The sequence below is a fragment of the Silurus meridionalis genome, chromosome 28 (assembly GCF_014805685.1).
Source record: "Silurus meridionalis isolate SWU-2019-XX chromosome 28, ASM1480568v1, whole genome shotgun sequence".
Lineage (NCBI taxonomy): Eukaryota > Metazoa > Chordata > Actinopteri > Siluriformes > Siluridae > Silurus > Silurus meridionalis.
Window position 1 is genome coordinate 6,686,212 of NC_060911.1, and position 15,872 is coordinate 6,702,083.

The 15,872-nt window shown below is 38.2% G+C and overlaps 1 protein-coding gene across 19 annotated transcripts in view; it reads right to left on the bottom strand.

Moving 5' to 3' along the window:
- The window catches only part of LOC124381300 (adhesion G protein-coupled receptor L3-like), a 298,169-nt gene that overhangs the window by 14,160 nt on the left and 268,137 nt on the right, over positions 1–15,872 (bottom strand). For 10 of the 19 annotated variants that reach the window (XM_046842803.1, XM_046842805.1, XM_046842802.1 and 7 more), the window contains 2 exons: positions 5,184–5,352; positions 4,216–4,341 (listed from right to left, as the gene is read on the bottom strand). In XM_046842803.1, the coding sequence (XP_046698759.1) occupies positions 4,216–4,341; positions 5,184–5,352 (295 nt within the window). Of the gene's footprint in view, positions 1–3,974; positions 4,026–4,215; positions 4,342–5,183; positions 5,353–15,872 lie in introns of all 19 variants that reach the window. The other 9 variants (XM_046842786.1, XM_046842787.1, XM_046842790.1 and 6 more) reach the window with 1 other exon arrangement.

Sequence of the window (15,872 nt, forward strand, 5' to 3'; positions counted from 1 at the left end):
CTGACCTCAACCTTAATAAACACCTTTGTGATGGATTTGAATGTTGACTGCCCCCCAGGCTTCCTCACCTCACCTTCATCAGTACCTGACTTTCAAATCTCCACAAGCAAAATCTAAGGAACATCTTCCCAGAAGAGTGAAGTGCAATGGGGGTTCAATGTGCAATGAGATTCTTATGAATCTTTTAGTCAGAAAAGATAGAAACTGCTATAATTATTGATGAAAACTCTATAAATATAATAACAATAATAACATAAATCATTATAATTAATGGTTTCAGCATCTTGCTTTACTTATAAGCCACCACTTTGCATTATGAGAGGATATAACGGAGATTATAATGCATTGTCATACTGATACTCAAAGTATTCTTATATAATGACCTTTTATAAATAATTATTATGTGTAAAATACCTTATGTCACAAATGCATTTATAAGCCACTATACATACAATCCTCATAGAACATGTTATTATATATCTATACTGATTTTCGAGATACTTATGTGATTATGTATTACACAGTATATATAACTGTAACTATGCACTTAAGGCATTTTAATGCGTATATAAATGCCTGACTTATTAGACGTACTGTATTATTGTCGATCATTTGTTCTAAATATCGTCAATGTTAAACAATTCAAATCATAGCATTTGTAATAGTTATAAAACAATCAAAATGAATCGATCATTCGATAATTAGGTATTATGCATTAATAATGCTTTATAACAGCTTGATAGATCCTCATACCGAATTATATACAAATGATTTATATTTTGAAAATGATTTACATTAAAACGGAAAAGGTAGATTGTTATAAATCATGCAACCGATTTCATTTAGTTTCTAAATGAATACATTTGTAGCCAGGCCCTAGCATGTATTTAAATAAGATGTGAAGCCATAGTCGTTTCCTGCTCTGCGAGGAAAGAAAGAAATATATATAAGGCAGGTTAGAGATTAAAATACCGCTGTGGACCGGGTTGCTCTGACATCCATCACTGCTCACGATGAGACGCCGGAATTCAGAGGATGCAATCATCCAGCCTACATTACTCATCTTACTGACATTTACACAGACGCACGCGCCGGACTATCAGAGCAGGCCCGAGTCACGAGTCAGGTTCACACGCTTTTTGACACGTATATGCATGTGCATTTTGGGATTATGATTTACATATTTATACGTAGGCAGCGTTATTGGAGAATGTCTGAGCCGCATGTCTAGGTCTAATAAATGACTCTGGAGACATGTAAACTGTTCTAGTCTTATGAAAAAGGAACAACCCGGGAGTCCACGGACACTTATTAACCTGAATACGATTTATTTTTATTTCTTTTTTATTTTTGAAGGAAACTCAGAAATCCAAATAAACGAAATTGGATGTTCTTCTAAACTACTTACAATGATTTACTACACTATATAACACACCAGAATGTATAAAGTGTTTCACCTGAGCCCATAATACCTACAATGTTGTCAGGCAGACATGAATGAATAATAACAGCCTCAGTGGAAGTTCTCAGTATTAGAACCGTGTCCAGTCATAAGTTTTTACCTACTTTTTGTTTTTACTAAATATCAAAGATATAAGCAACTTTTATTCTGTACTCCAGTGGGTTTTTTTGGCACCACAGACCGGATTAATGTCAGACAATATTTTCACGGACCGGCCTTTAAGGTGTGGCGGATAAATACAACAAAATAAAATAATACGACCGGCATAAAAATGATTATTTTCTAAATCTAAAAATAAACATTCAATCCAATTCAATTCATTTTTATTTGTATAGCGCTTTTAACAATGAACATTGTCTCAAAGCAGCTTTACACAGATAATGTGGTGATTAAAAATAAATATGTTCTTTGTAAGTAAGTTTGTCCCTGATGAGCAACTGTGGCAAGGAAAAACTCCCCGAGATGGCATAAGGAAGAAACCTTGTGATGAAACCCTGTGTTTTTTGTTTATTTTGCTATCTTAGGGGTTTTAATTTAGCGGTAATGTATTATGTGTTAGCGGCCGGAGCAGCCCCTTTAAGAAGGTAGCGGATGGAGGTAAGACATGTGACCGAGGCAAACATCATGGCATGCATTAAGAGTGAATCATAGACAGATGTGGCGGAGAGAATCCGGTAATTTTCCAAAATAAAAGATCAGATAAAATCAGATAAATCAAACAAAATAATGTAAGTTATGTATTCTTTCTGTGCGGCCCGGTACCAGTTGACCCGGGGGGGTGGGGACCACTGATCTACTCAACTATAGTTATGATTCAATATTTGTACTTTTAACTCCACTATATTTTAATTAGCAAATTATTAATATTTGGATTTACTTTATCTAAAAGCATTCACTTTAGTTTGTCTATTGAATACTACTAGATCTTCAAAATTTGTGACATGAAACTGTAATTTAATGTGTTAACTGAAGGTATATTTTTAAAAGATAGCTTTTACTGCCTTGTCTTTTGTTTTGTTTATTCGACGAATTCGCTTGATCTTGAAATCCTGCATGTTGAAGACGCTGATGTGTTGATTGCGGTTCAGGAGTTCAGGTGTACCATTTCATTTGTATTTATGAAACGAATCCCCTTAAATATACAGTTTTTTGGCTTTTCGCTAACGTGTCTTGATGTTGAGGACTATTGCATCTTTGAGCCTACATTCAAAACTGTTCAAATTAGATATTTTACTCAAGTTCAAGTATGACACTCTTTACACCGCTGCTTGTTCCCCACATCACCAAAATCCCCCATTAATTATTTTGCAAAATTCTGTTTAAATATTACAAAAGGTTACGATTTACATCTATCAAAACATCAGTTCTCACTGATTCTTTGCAACAGTCAGTCAGATCTTGTACATTTACATTTATAGCGTCTGTCAGAAGCCCTTATCTAAAGCGTCTTACAAAAGTGCTTTGACGTCTCCATCAATTAATATATTCTGATGTTGGTTCATTAGGACACACTAAAAATACCATCAATCTAAAACTCTATTGGGAGTAAAAATAGTTGGAGAAAAAGCGGTTTATCAGTTTATATTTATACAAATTAGAACTAATAAATAATTGTTAATACATTGATTACTTTTGACTTGTATTATTGTAGGGTTTTTTTTACCCCAAAGGACCTCAATTGCATCACGCCAGTAAAGTTAAAGCTGCAAATGTATGTTTTACGACGCCAAAAAATTGCTCAAAACAAGTTTTTAATGAAATGCAAATTTTTTTTGGTGTTATGCAAAGACAGAGAAACAAATAAAAATATTTGTTTATATAATAGCGAATACATATAGATGTAAAAGTGATAACAGGAACTAACTTAATGTTACATTAAAGTATTATATTATAATGTGAGTTGTATAAGAGGAAACACTGGGTTGGGGACGGAAAAAATTGCTAAACCATTCGACCATATCACCCCATCGTTGATTATTTTTCTATCACAGCATGCCCTATTGCGTTTTAATACCATACATAATGATGTTGTGCGAATCGACAGACTTCATGTCCTAACTTTAGTCTGAAAAAAGAATCAAATATGATGGAATGGGTTTTCATCGCACTGTTCCTTTCAATGACTTGTGCATTATTAAGTGTGAATTTGTGGCTTCCATAAAGACCAATTCCCGTCGCATGCAATTAAGGTGAGACACCTCAGCGATGTATTGCATCACCGAGCACCGTACACACACACACACACACACACACACACACACACACACACACACACAGAGTCACTGACAACTCGCTAAATGCTAATCATGCAGTTTTTAGTGTAGTGCAGTATAAGAAAGCAAGTAGAACAGCAATCAAGCATGAGATCGAACTCATTTATGCTTGCCTTAAGCGTCTGATACAGTTTGGAATATGTAGCGCGTAACAGTATTATTGCACTGCTGCTCAGGGACGGCAGAGTAAAAGCACCGGTAATGAATTGGATGTAGAATATTAGAGAGCAGATAATTACTTGTTCATACTGTAACTGTGAGCAGTTTGTCATACAAGGCTGGTGGTGGACCTTGTGATGAGAGAGACAGAGAGAGAGAGAAAGAGAAAACACAAAGGGAAAACACAAATAACAGTTTTGAACAACTATGAAGCTCATGCATGTGAGGAACAGTTAAAGATGTGTTGGTTGACAGGATTTTTAAAAACTTGTTATTACACTGTGTGCACGTGTGTGTCATTGTCAAAGTTATGCCCTCTACCTGTGAGCTGGAGGAGTAGCGCCCGGGTGCGCGAGTGCCTGAGCTTTTGCTTGAGCCCATTGAGGAATCCACGCTCTTCCCGCTGTAGCAGTGGGTCCTCAAACACTTGCCGTACTCTTTACGTACCTACACACGAAAAACAATACAATGTAAAGCAGGTCATAATAATATAAAAAAACCAACTTACTAAGAATTGTCTTTCTCAGCTTAGAAGCAACAAAGCACAGTAGCATAGTTTGAGTTTGCACAAAAGTATTAGGACACCTGATGTATTTATTTTTTCTTTCAATTATTTTTCAATCATAATTTCCCAAACTGTTACAACAAACTAGAAGCCACACAGTTGCAGGTCTGCAGGTGCTTGAACTAGGAGACCCAGACCTGTTCCAGCATGACAATGCCCCTGTGCACAAAGAGAGCTTCCTGGAAAAATGCTTTACATGAGTTAAAGTGAAAAATCTTGAGTGGCCTACTATAGAGCTCAACCCTATTAAACACCTTTGGGATGAATTGGAACATTGATTGCACCCCAGGCCCCCTCACCTCACCTACACCAGTTCCTGACTTTAACACCCTTGTGGCTGAATGAATCTCCACAAATCTACACAAGTACACTCCAAAATCTAGTGGAACATCTAAATGTGAAGGTTTAAATGGAATGGGATGTTCAAAAAGCACATACAAATCTAATAGTCAGGTGTCCACAAACTTTTGTTCATATAGACTATGACCAGACTAGACCATAGTCCATGGAGTTTGAGTGGAGTTGAATCCAGACATCTCACAGAGAATTCTTAAACAAATGGAAAAAAATCTTCTCCATAATTCAGATAAGGTAATGGGAACCATCAGGTCAAAAGATCTGCACCTTAACCCACTACTAACCCAATTTTGAAGTTGGATTTAAGTCAGATTTTAATAATCTGGATAGTGTCTTCTACAGTGCAAACTAACAAACAGCGCGTTACCTTTTTCTGCAGCACGCAGTGGAAGATGAAGATGAACATGCCCTGGAGCGAGTTGAAGATGGTAAAGAGGTAGGCCATGATGACCGTGTTCTCGTTGACATACATGAGTCCAAATGCCCAGGTCAGACCCAGCAAACAGAGCAAAGCTATTGCACCGATCACCCATGATCTGAAACACACACACACAAGATACATAACGGCATACTGTAGTTTAACCGTATGACCATTTACACCTGGGCAAAGTATACACAGTCTTTTCTTTCTTCTCATCCTTAACAAGATCATTATAAAAGCCTTATTTTTTTCTAAACGCATTACTGTGTAGACAATATAAGGCACAGCATGCAGTACTGGTTTAAAAGCAGAATGAGGGAAGATCATTGCCTTTAAAAAAAAAAAAAGTCTTCTAACACACTGGTTACCACTCAGTCAGACGTGCACGAGTTACTGCAGAACTCCAGCAAGCTTAGTGACTCTACTTAAATATGTGAGTCAGCCTTTTACCAAATCAAGATTATTAAGTCCAAATACCATCATGGCTGACGCTGCCCCCCAGCAGCGACCATCTGGGCCATGCAACCCTGACTGACTCTATTCAGTGCAAGTCATCAAAGTAAGGCAGTGACCATAAATGTACTGAATTGTATTATGCCATAAGGTGCAATTATGCAAGGTACCCCAACATATATTGTATTAAGTATGTTTAGTGTATATATCAATAAATATTTGTTTAACATTTTTACAATGTAGGTAGATAATTTCTTCTTGGGCGTTTTAAAAGTAGCTTGCAAACCGGGAAAAGTGTGAGCACCCCTGATCTAAACAATTTCTTAATGAGTATACAAGTGTGCGCACATCACCGACTTCTTTGGTCGGTCATTCTTTTTTTTTTTTTTTGGCAGAAATGTCAAGGCGTACAAAACAGAACCCAGATCGACGGAAAACAGTAATGTGGATACATTTTTAATCCCATTCCTCCGAAGAAACACAGTTTTGGGTGACTTTATAACAGAGAAAGGCTGACTGCTAGCAATAAAAATGTCGTGAAGACTAGCATCGCGTACACTTGCGCCACAGACACGTCGTCCTGTTACTGTGGCAACAGCCACCTTTATGTTAAGATGTGGAGAAACAGCGACTGGTAGGAGTTGAATGAAAGAGAAAATGAATGGAAGTAAAAGAGGTAAAATAACAAATAATGAAAAAGACAGAGAGAGGAGAGAGAGAAAGAGAGATAGAGAGTGAGAGAGAGAGAGAGAGAGAGAGAGAGATCGAAATCAAAGCCATAGGTCGATGCTGGGCAGCACTGATTGAACACCTGTTCACTGTGAGAAAGCATTTCAGTAGCAGAGATGCATAGCTCCCAGCATCTCTCTCTTTCACACACACACACACACACACACACACACACACACACACACACACACACACACACACACACACACACACACACACACAACAAAAGGCCAATTACAGGATTCATACAGCTTTTATAAACGTAAAATAAAAAAATCTACTTTTTTTCAGCACATAATCAGACTCCTAACACACAGAAGCTTCACAGGGGATTGGGGATAAATTGAATGTATTCTACTTTAAACACATTTGTGTTTGTGTGTCTGTATGTGTGTGTGTGTCAGTGTAAGAGAGAGATAGTGATAAATAAAAGAGACTTATTATAAATGAATTGTGATCCCTGTTTGACAGAGTCAATACGGTTTTACAGAAAGTTTGCTACATATATTATATAAGGAGCAAACACTTAGCGGACGTGCTGTTATAGAAAAATAATCAACAGCTCACTGATGCAATGTGGCTCAAAGAAACCTTGAGTTCACTGGAGTTTATCATATCATAGGGAAAATGAGTTTCCTTTTGGCTGCTATGAACAACAGACACTGGAGTCTTCCAAACTTTCAAATATCTCCTACTGAAAACTACTGTTTTTGTGCTTCTTTCTCAAACTGCCTCAAAGTAAGAGGCCCACAATTGTATAGGATGTTTTTGGATGTGGTGGAATTCATTTTTTATTTCATCTGAACTAGGAGACCCAAACCTTTTCCAGCATGACAATGCATTTGTGCACAACAAAAACTTTTTCATGGGTTGGTGTGCAAAATCTCAGTGGCCTACTATAAAGTTTGGACCTCAGCTGACTTCATCCCAAGTTTCTCCACCCTACATCATATGTGTGTATGTTGTTACTGTAGAAACAATACCATACTATAGGAAGTGTGTTTACACAAGGTGGTATCTAAAGGTTTTGAGAATAATGGTGCTATTTTGTCCACTTGCTTGACCACGTCCGATTTCATTATGGACAGCGATTTAGAACAAAGAGCAACGTGATATTCTGCGTTAAACTGAAATCTTCCACAGGGACATTTGACATGACATACGTTTGACACATGCCTATATGCGATTAGTCGTCCGAGGTGATTTGAGCGAGACTTGCTCTTCGGGACTGGAAGAACATTATCGGAAGACGATGAGAGATCATCCTTCGACAAGCTCAAACCACGAAAATGTCAAACCGTTCGGTAACATGTGCATGATGATCGTCGGAGAACAATCCACATGAACTCACTTCCGAACCCAACGAACTCGCCAACTCCTAAAGATGGAGCTCGAAGTTCACCGTTTTGACACCATTGTGAAGATCCAGAGCGAATTGCAGGAGGTGCTTGACACATCTCAAAAAAAAAAAAGAAGACTTCAGGACATACTTAAGTCCCCTGTCAGGAACACTGGGAGCTGTATTGTCCTGCAAAGGGACTATTTTGAAGGTGTAAATAAAGTATGTTCTTGTAAACATCACTTCATATAAACATTTTTAACTCGAAGTTAGAAGTAAAATGGAGGAAGGATCACAGAGGTTATATAATATTTTTTTTTGTTAGGCGTTTCACAGGAATGAAGGTGAGTGAACAGCCTGGTTTTAAGATGTTGGGGGTTTAGCTTTATAGTGACCTTCTAATCTGCTCTTGGTATATAATATTATCTTCCCATTATTGTTACTTCCAAGATTATACATTTCCATGGATCATCTAGACTGATTCAAATAAGAGAAGAGTCATGTTGTGTTCAAAGCGTGCAATTTGATATAAGACTGTACCTTCTAATCAAGCAGCTCCTTTGCATTAAGGACTTAAAAAATAATTTGATCTCTCTGAGCTGTTGAGGTGTGGATGTTTGGTTGAACAAATCCTAGATCTGTGAAATTGGGAACTTTAATGTTTTGAATGTTTTCCCATTCTATTTCTTTTTCTCTACACTGAGTACACTATACAAGAGTTTATCTTGTACATGGAACATTCTATCGCCCCCTACTGGCGTGGAGGAAGACTTAAAGTCTGTAACTGCATTTTTTTGGGACTAATCACAATCGAGAAAACAGCATGCGATATCATTGCCTCTATAAAAGGAACCCTAACGTAATAACCATCCAATCGAAATCATCAAAATGGGGAAAAAAAAAAAAAAAAGGGTTTCAAAGTATCTTTGTCCTGAACTTCATTTAATTCTTCATAAATCAGAGATATTAATAGGCCGTAACAAGGTGAGTGGGAAAGTCGGGGTGGGGTGATGATGTAGGGGAGATGATTGCTTTAGCTGTGGCGTCTCTTTCTGCGGAAGTTATGAAAGCGCGTGAGGGAGGCGGCAAATAAGCGCTCGGGTTGATTGACAAGCCTCCATAATGCACTCGGAATGAGACGAGAGCCTGGCGACAGGAAGCCTGGTGTTATTTTTATCTTTTATCTAGATTTTTATCTAGAGCAGATTATGCTTACTTCATTTTCCCTGATCAAAAATGAGTAGAGCAGAAGACAAAAGTAACAAAGACAAAGAAAGAAGGACGAGAAGGTGCTTGAGAACTGAAAAAAAAAAAAAAAAGACTAGGCAGATAATTAGGCAGTGCATCGTGGGCAGTGAAGAAAACAAGTGGGAGTAAATAAGTGGTATGTATTTAAAATATTGGGGTAAAATTATAATTCACTCGTTTTCCAGGCATAAACTCAAACACAAGAAGAAAGCTCTGGCTCTCAGTGTTAGCGTAGGCCTGTTTGTAGAGCGTAAGACAGATGGGTTACAGCTTACATATATAACGTCCACCAGTATGTGAGACAAGTGTGTACGCAGCATGAGACAGTCATGTAACAAAGGCATTATTATAGAAGGAGACAATTGAGCTCCTTTTCAGTCACATAATTGCGAATGAAAGCAGGACAGATGTATCCCTAGACTCCATTTGAGAATAAGACAGATGTTTAAACAGCTCTCTCTGTGTTACACATTCATGAGGCATGGCATACGGCATTTACGGCTACACAGAGATTGTTATTAATACAAAGGTATTATCAGGGAGTGAGACAGGTGAAGGATTCTTACTTACACAGATGCAACGCCAGACAGATGTGTTCTATATCCCTGGGCTCTGCTTGAGAGACAGATGTTTTAACTCAATCTTTGTTACCTATGCACTCATAGATGATGAGACTGGGACATTGTAGCTTTTACCGCTATGCAGGGATTGATGTAGTTGGAAAGGTATGATTAGAGTGTGAGACAGGTGAGCCTATTCTCAATTAAAAAGCAAACCGGATGTGTTCTGTATCTGTGGGCTTCAGCAGTAAACGAGATTGTATTATAATAGTGTGAGGAAGGTGGGTTACAGTTTATTCTCTTGTACATAGACAACCGGTGTTTTTAGATGGTAAATCAGACAGGTGGGTTATCGTTTTATGGGGTAATGAAGTTTTGATATAATGTGAGACAGGTATGTTATAGCACATGATAAATAAATTGAGACTGGTGTATGAGAGCATATACTGGGAGGGTAGTAGTATGTTATATTCTCGTTCTGTCCTCTCTGTGTGTCCGAAATGTGAGACCAGAGTGAGACAATTGTATCTGTGTATCTGTTGAAAGGGTTACTCCAACACTCCCGAACAAGAAATATAAAAAAAAAAGTGAGGGAGGCCTAATGCCATTGCTGGCGGCAATGAGCCCCCCCCAACACACACACATGCAGACACGTTCTAATGTTGGTGTTTAATAGCTTGAGCAGGTGCTGAGCCAAATAAATGATTTATGGAATTAGTGAGGAGGTCATTAACCATCATTTTGCTGGGTCTGTCTTAATGACCTGCAGGGAAGGATACTTCATCAGCCTGACTATTCCCTGAATCGCCACTCTCCAAAGCACTAATGCATGCGCGAGAGAGAGAAAGAGAGAGAGAGAGAGAGAGAGAGAGAGAGAGAGAGAGAAAGGTAGTATTGACCCTTGGTCTTTGGTGCAAATGTGAGTGTTTATAAATGTATTTATATTACAATTCTGCTTAACTTTAAAATCTGGTTGGTCAGAAGGTGTTGATTTATTTTCTATAACAACGGCACTGATAGTAGTTCGGTATTCGCACAATTGCATTGATGTTAATGTTTTTGTACAAAAGTAAACAGTTTCTATAGTAACAACCAATTTACATAATCATCTATGATCATGGTGGTCTAGTGGTTAGGATGCGGCGCTCTCACCGCTGCGGCCCGGGTTTGATCCCCGGTCAGGGAACCAACCCCACCCATTAGGGTTGCACAAGCCTCAGTGCCGGTCCCAAGCCCGGATAAATGGGGAGGGTTGCGTTAGGAAGGGCATCCAGCGTAAAAACATGTGCCAAATCAAACATGCAGATGATCCGCATAGTAAAATGCATAGTAAAATGTGCTGTTTAATAAAAGCATTAATATGATGAAGCTTTTATGGAAGGAGTCTCCAGTGCCAGTGCTTTGTAACGCTCCACCACAGGAAAAACAACTGGCCAGAGAGCTGTTCATAGCATCACGGAACAGACCTTCCATTTATTAATACATTTTTAAAAATGACAATTATTATATTATTAGAAATAGAATCATCCTCAAAATTTGCTCCATTACATGAGCCCATCATTGTGTTATTTTTTTCGCCTTTCAGAATAGCACAAACACCAAATTCCTTGAAACTGCGTCGACGATGCGCGAAAAACAGAGCACGAATGCCAAGGTTATCGTTCTCATTATCGGCATACGTGGCCACAGGACATACTGTAACGGAAATCCGTGCGGAAATGAGGAAGCGCCGTGTCTCATCTTTATCCCTTAGATTTCTGCCAAGCCACTTCATACGCAAACTCAGATCTCACGATCTCGTTCTTCCCTGGAGGGAATAAAGTAACATTCTTTTATCCGTCTGGTAGGTTATGTAATGCAGTGCTACTTCTCTTCTCTCTCCTCAGAATCTGGGACTGAGTGACAGATTGTCAGAGCTATTAGAAATCTCTGTTTTCAAATTTTCACACACAGTTACAAATATAGTACTATGCAACAGGTTTAGGCAGGTGTGAATAATTGCTGTAAAGTAAAATGCTTGATTAAAATGTATATTTTTATTGTTTATTTTTAATCAAATTCCAAAATGCAAAGTGAGAAAACCGAAGAAAAATCCAAATCAAATCAATATTCAGTTTTTGACCACACTTTGGCTTTTAATTCAAATCTGCACAAACTCTGGGATTTTGTAGAGTCAGGTGTATGATTAACCCATTATGCCAAGCGGGTTCTAATAATCAATTTTATATGTACACTGTTATTAACTGAAACACAAACAGCTGTGGAGGAGCTTTAAACTGGGTGAGAAACAGCAAACTCTGCTACTAAGGTGAGGTTGTGAAAGACGTTTTCCATTTCACAGGTCATACACCATTCCAAGATTGAGCACAGCAACAAGACACAACATGGTTCTACTGCATCAGCAAGGTCTCTCCCAGGAGAAGATTTTAAAGCAGACTTCAGTTTCAAGATGTACTGTTCAAGCTAATTTGAAGAAGCACAAAGAAATGGGCAATATTGAGAAAGAAACATCATGCTTACTTCCCTTCAACATCAGAAGATGTCCAGCTGTGTTATCAAAGCACTGGCTGAAACCAGTGGGACCCAGATACACCCATCTACTATTCAAAGAAGTTTGGCTAGAAGTGGTATTTATGGAAAAATTATGTCTAAAATGCAATACCTCTGACGTGGAAACAAGGCTTAGCGGCGCGACGATGCACGGAAACATAGGAGCTGTGCCAAAAATGGCAGCAGGTGCTCTGGAATGATCAAAATCTGAAATATTTGGCTGTAGCAGGAATCAAGTTGTTTGCCGAAGGGCTTAATAAAGGTACAATAATGAATAAATCATGGTGGAGGTGGTGGAGGAGGTTCCTTGCAAATTTGGGGCTGCATTTATTCAAATGGAGTTGGAGATTTGGTCATGATTAATGCTGAGAAACACAGGTAGATACTTATCTATCACGCAATACCATCTCAACAACGTCAAGTCTTGAAATTACATTAAGAGACCTTTGGATTTGAGGCAGCCTACATCCACAGAATGCCTATGGTTAGTTCTCCAAGATATCTGGAACAGCATCAGATGATGCTGTTTTTCAAACGAAGGATAGTCACACCAAATATTGATTTGAATTGGATTTCTCTTCTGTTAATTAACTTTTTATTTTGTTAACTAAAAAATTTTTTTTTTTCATTTTAAAGCATTAAAACTAATCATTAGGAACTGTACATACTCACACACACACACATACTAATTAAAATGTGTTTTTTTTGGGGGGGAGGAACTAAAGCTGTATTTGGAGTTTAATTGTCTAATATGTTAAGAAGTCTTCCTGCTGGGCGTTTAAGCAAATAAGGGCGCGTAACTTTACAAATTGTGAATGATAACACCTAAACTACTCCCCCTCTCTCAGGTAGCACTGCCACTGGGCAAACAATCTGGGTTAAATATGAAAATTCCAAGTGAATTACCACGAGAGTGTCTAGAAACGTGCTTAAAACGATTAAAGCAAATTTGAGGCAATTTCTACGCATAATTTCACGATGCCTGAAATGAGCAAATCTGAATTTAAATGCCTGTAGTAATTGAGTTAGACAGAAAAAGGCAGAAAAAAGAGAAGGAGAAATAGAATTAAAAAAAGGAGGCTTTTCGCACCTGCGGTTAAGGAGCAGATAGTTTTTGGAGAAGAAAAAAAAGTGTGGTGTGAATGTGAGATCAGTCTTCCAGGCAGCTCAGCAGTAATTATCAAACTGCTTTGCGTTTTTTTTTTTTTTTTTTTGTGTGTGAAGACGACAACTTCTCATTAGCCTCACCCCTGGCAAATCGAGCTGGAGATCTCGTTAGATCGAGGGCTCGTTAGGCCTCGCTGCATCTCAATGCCTGAAAGGAACAAGCTAAAATCGGCCGGCTTTATTCACGTGTGCCTTATTCTTTAAGACAATCCATTTGCTATCTAGTATGATCGCAAAAATGGAAAATAGTCTGTATAAAATAAAAAGGATCTGGGATGAAAAAGACTGTGTATTGATTTTGTGAGATGCAGGGTGTAGAGCCGGAATAATGGACACAAAAAAGTCTACAAAGGAAAAAAAATACGAGAATGGGGAAAAAAAGAATACGCTAAAACACCATGCCACTACAGTCCAGTCTATAATACAGCCATCATAGTTTTTCAAGCTGAAAGGCAAAAAAAAAAAAAAGAAAAGAAAATGCAAAGACAAGAAAGAAAAGTGCACAAAAAGAAATGGTAAGTGCGCTGAGCAGTGACAGTGAAATAGGCATAAATCAAACTGACTCATGCAGAAAGACAATAGACACAAAAAAACCCTCATGCACAATGAAGCATGACACAGCTCAAGTCAAGAGACAAGACAAAACATGTTTCACAACAAACTCAATCGAATCGGTTCGGAAGCACAAATTAGTTCACGCCCTGTCAGAACCTGTGTGTGTTACGCCAGAGCAGAATCCTAATAACTAATCAAAAGGCCTTTAAAGCTTATTAAAGCTTGAGAATGCAAAGCTCCACTTGCTAAATCCACTTTATTTTTGCATACAATAACATTTTGTGGCTTTAAGGATAAATATGATAGATTTAAGGTATTAAGATAAGCTAGCTTGCTCTAAAATAGCAAAACTAGCATTTAAAAAACTCTTCACCACTAACAATTTTGCTCATCAACTTTGCACTTCCGTGTAAGATCAGATTTTTGTCAAATCAAGTGCTCTCGACATTGTGAAGTGTCTTTCCCCGAACATTATGGTACTAATTGTCATGTACAGCGTAATGGTGAAGTGCCACTCGCTATGTTTCACCATGACTTTCTGCTTCAGGGGAAATAACATCAAAACTAAAAGAAAAATAATTTAAAATAAAATAATCGGGACTATAAAGATGGTAATGTTAACATAGCATTTCACCTAGCAAGTTGTTCACTACTATCAAAGTCGTGTATTACGTATTCAGCATAACCGCTTGAAAAAAGAAATATGAAGAACATGGTATCTAAAACATTTTGTCTCCCCTGAATTACATTAGTGAGTATCTCTAAAACTAAAGAGTGTGTGCTGAAAGTGTACCAAACATTAGCTAATATAAACGCACAAATGATGTTAGCAAACTTGCATTGCTGCGTAACAGCTCCATGATTCAATCTTGCTGTTAGCTTACTAATAAGGTTTTCCTCTGTATTTTCCCAAATCCAAAAATGTTTATTGACTTAAACCTTCCCTAGGTGCAAACAAGCATGCGAGTGTGTGTTTCTGGGCTGTAAAGCAGACTAGGTCTGAGGTAAATGTAGCTAATAACCTGGGCCTAAAGAAAATCCAACTAGCAAGCAATATAGGCAGCAAGCAATGAGAAGATGTAGCTAATACACATGCAGCTAGCAAGAAAAATGTTACACCGCTTTAAATGACAGTCCTGTCACAGTTTGCCAGCATGTTCATGCTTCAAGTGAAAAGCTTTGAATGAATTTTGATCTTTGAATTGCATGAAAGATTTCTGAGCTGCACTCAGGCCACAAGCAAAATAGCTATATAAAACTAGTTCCTTCTAAATGATTAGCTAGCTCACTTCTTGTTTTGTCAATTAAACAGATAAGTATAGAGTTTTTATCATCACGCTGTTCTTTAACGCAGCGCACTATTTGAGGAGGTCAGGTTGCTTTATTTATCAAACCAAATCGGCAGACACTGGTGCTCATAGCAAGAGTATGGAAAATCCCAATGCTGTGTCTCATCATTACTGATGCCCAAGTTTATAGTTTTGAATATTACCTCAATGACAAGAGACTCAATCTTGGCTCAAAGTGTCAAATTAGAGGCCCATATTGGCATGTATAATCCTACTTAATGCTTAGTAATGAGAGAACCACAACTGGCCATCTCTAGAACTGCTGTGCTTATTAAATCCAAATCCTCCGTGTGTGTGGATCAAATCTGCTTTATTACCCAGACTTTGGATCGGCTCAGCAGCAGCTCTGCGATGGTGACAACTGAGCCATCACTCTGTGCTTTACACAACAAAACCCAGCCACGTCACATAGCAGGTCAAGCACATACTCTTAGAAAACAAAGGCATACATCTGAATTTAACAGATGTCAGAGATGAAATGGGAAGGTCGTGACTCTGGGGAGCTGGTCTGAGCTGAGCGCAGGCAGATTCTCGGTTTACACACTTCATTTCGAAAAGCTTTATAAATCATATCATGGAAAACGCAGAGCTCATAAGTCAATACAGAAACGCTAAACAGAGCAGGGCGAAGAAAACACCTACACAGAAAGTTTGTTATTTTTTAACTCCTTTCCTCCCTTGCCCT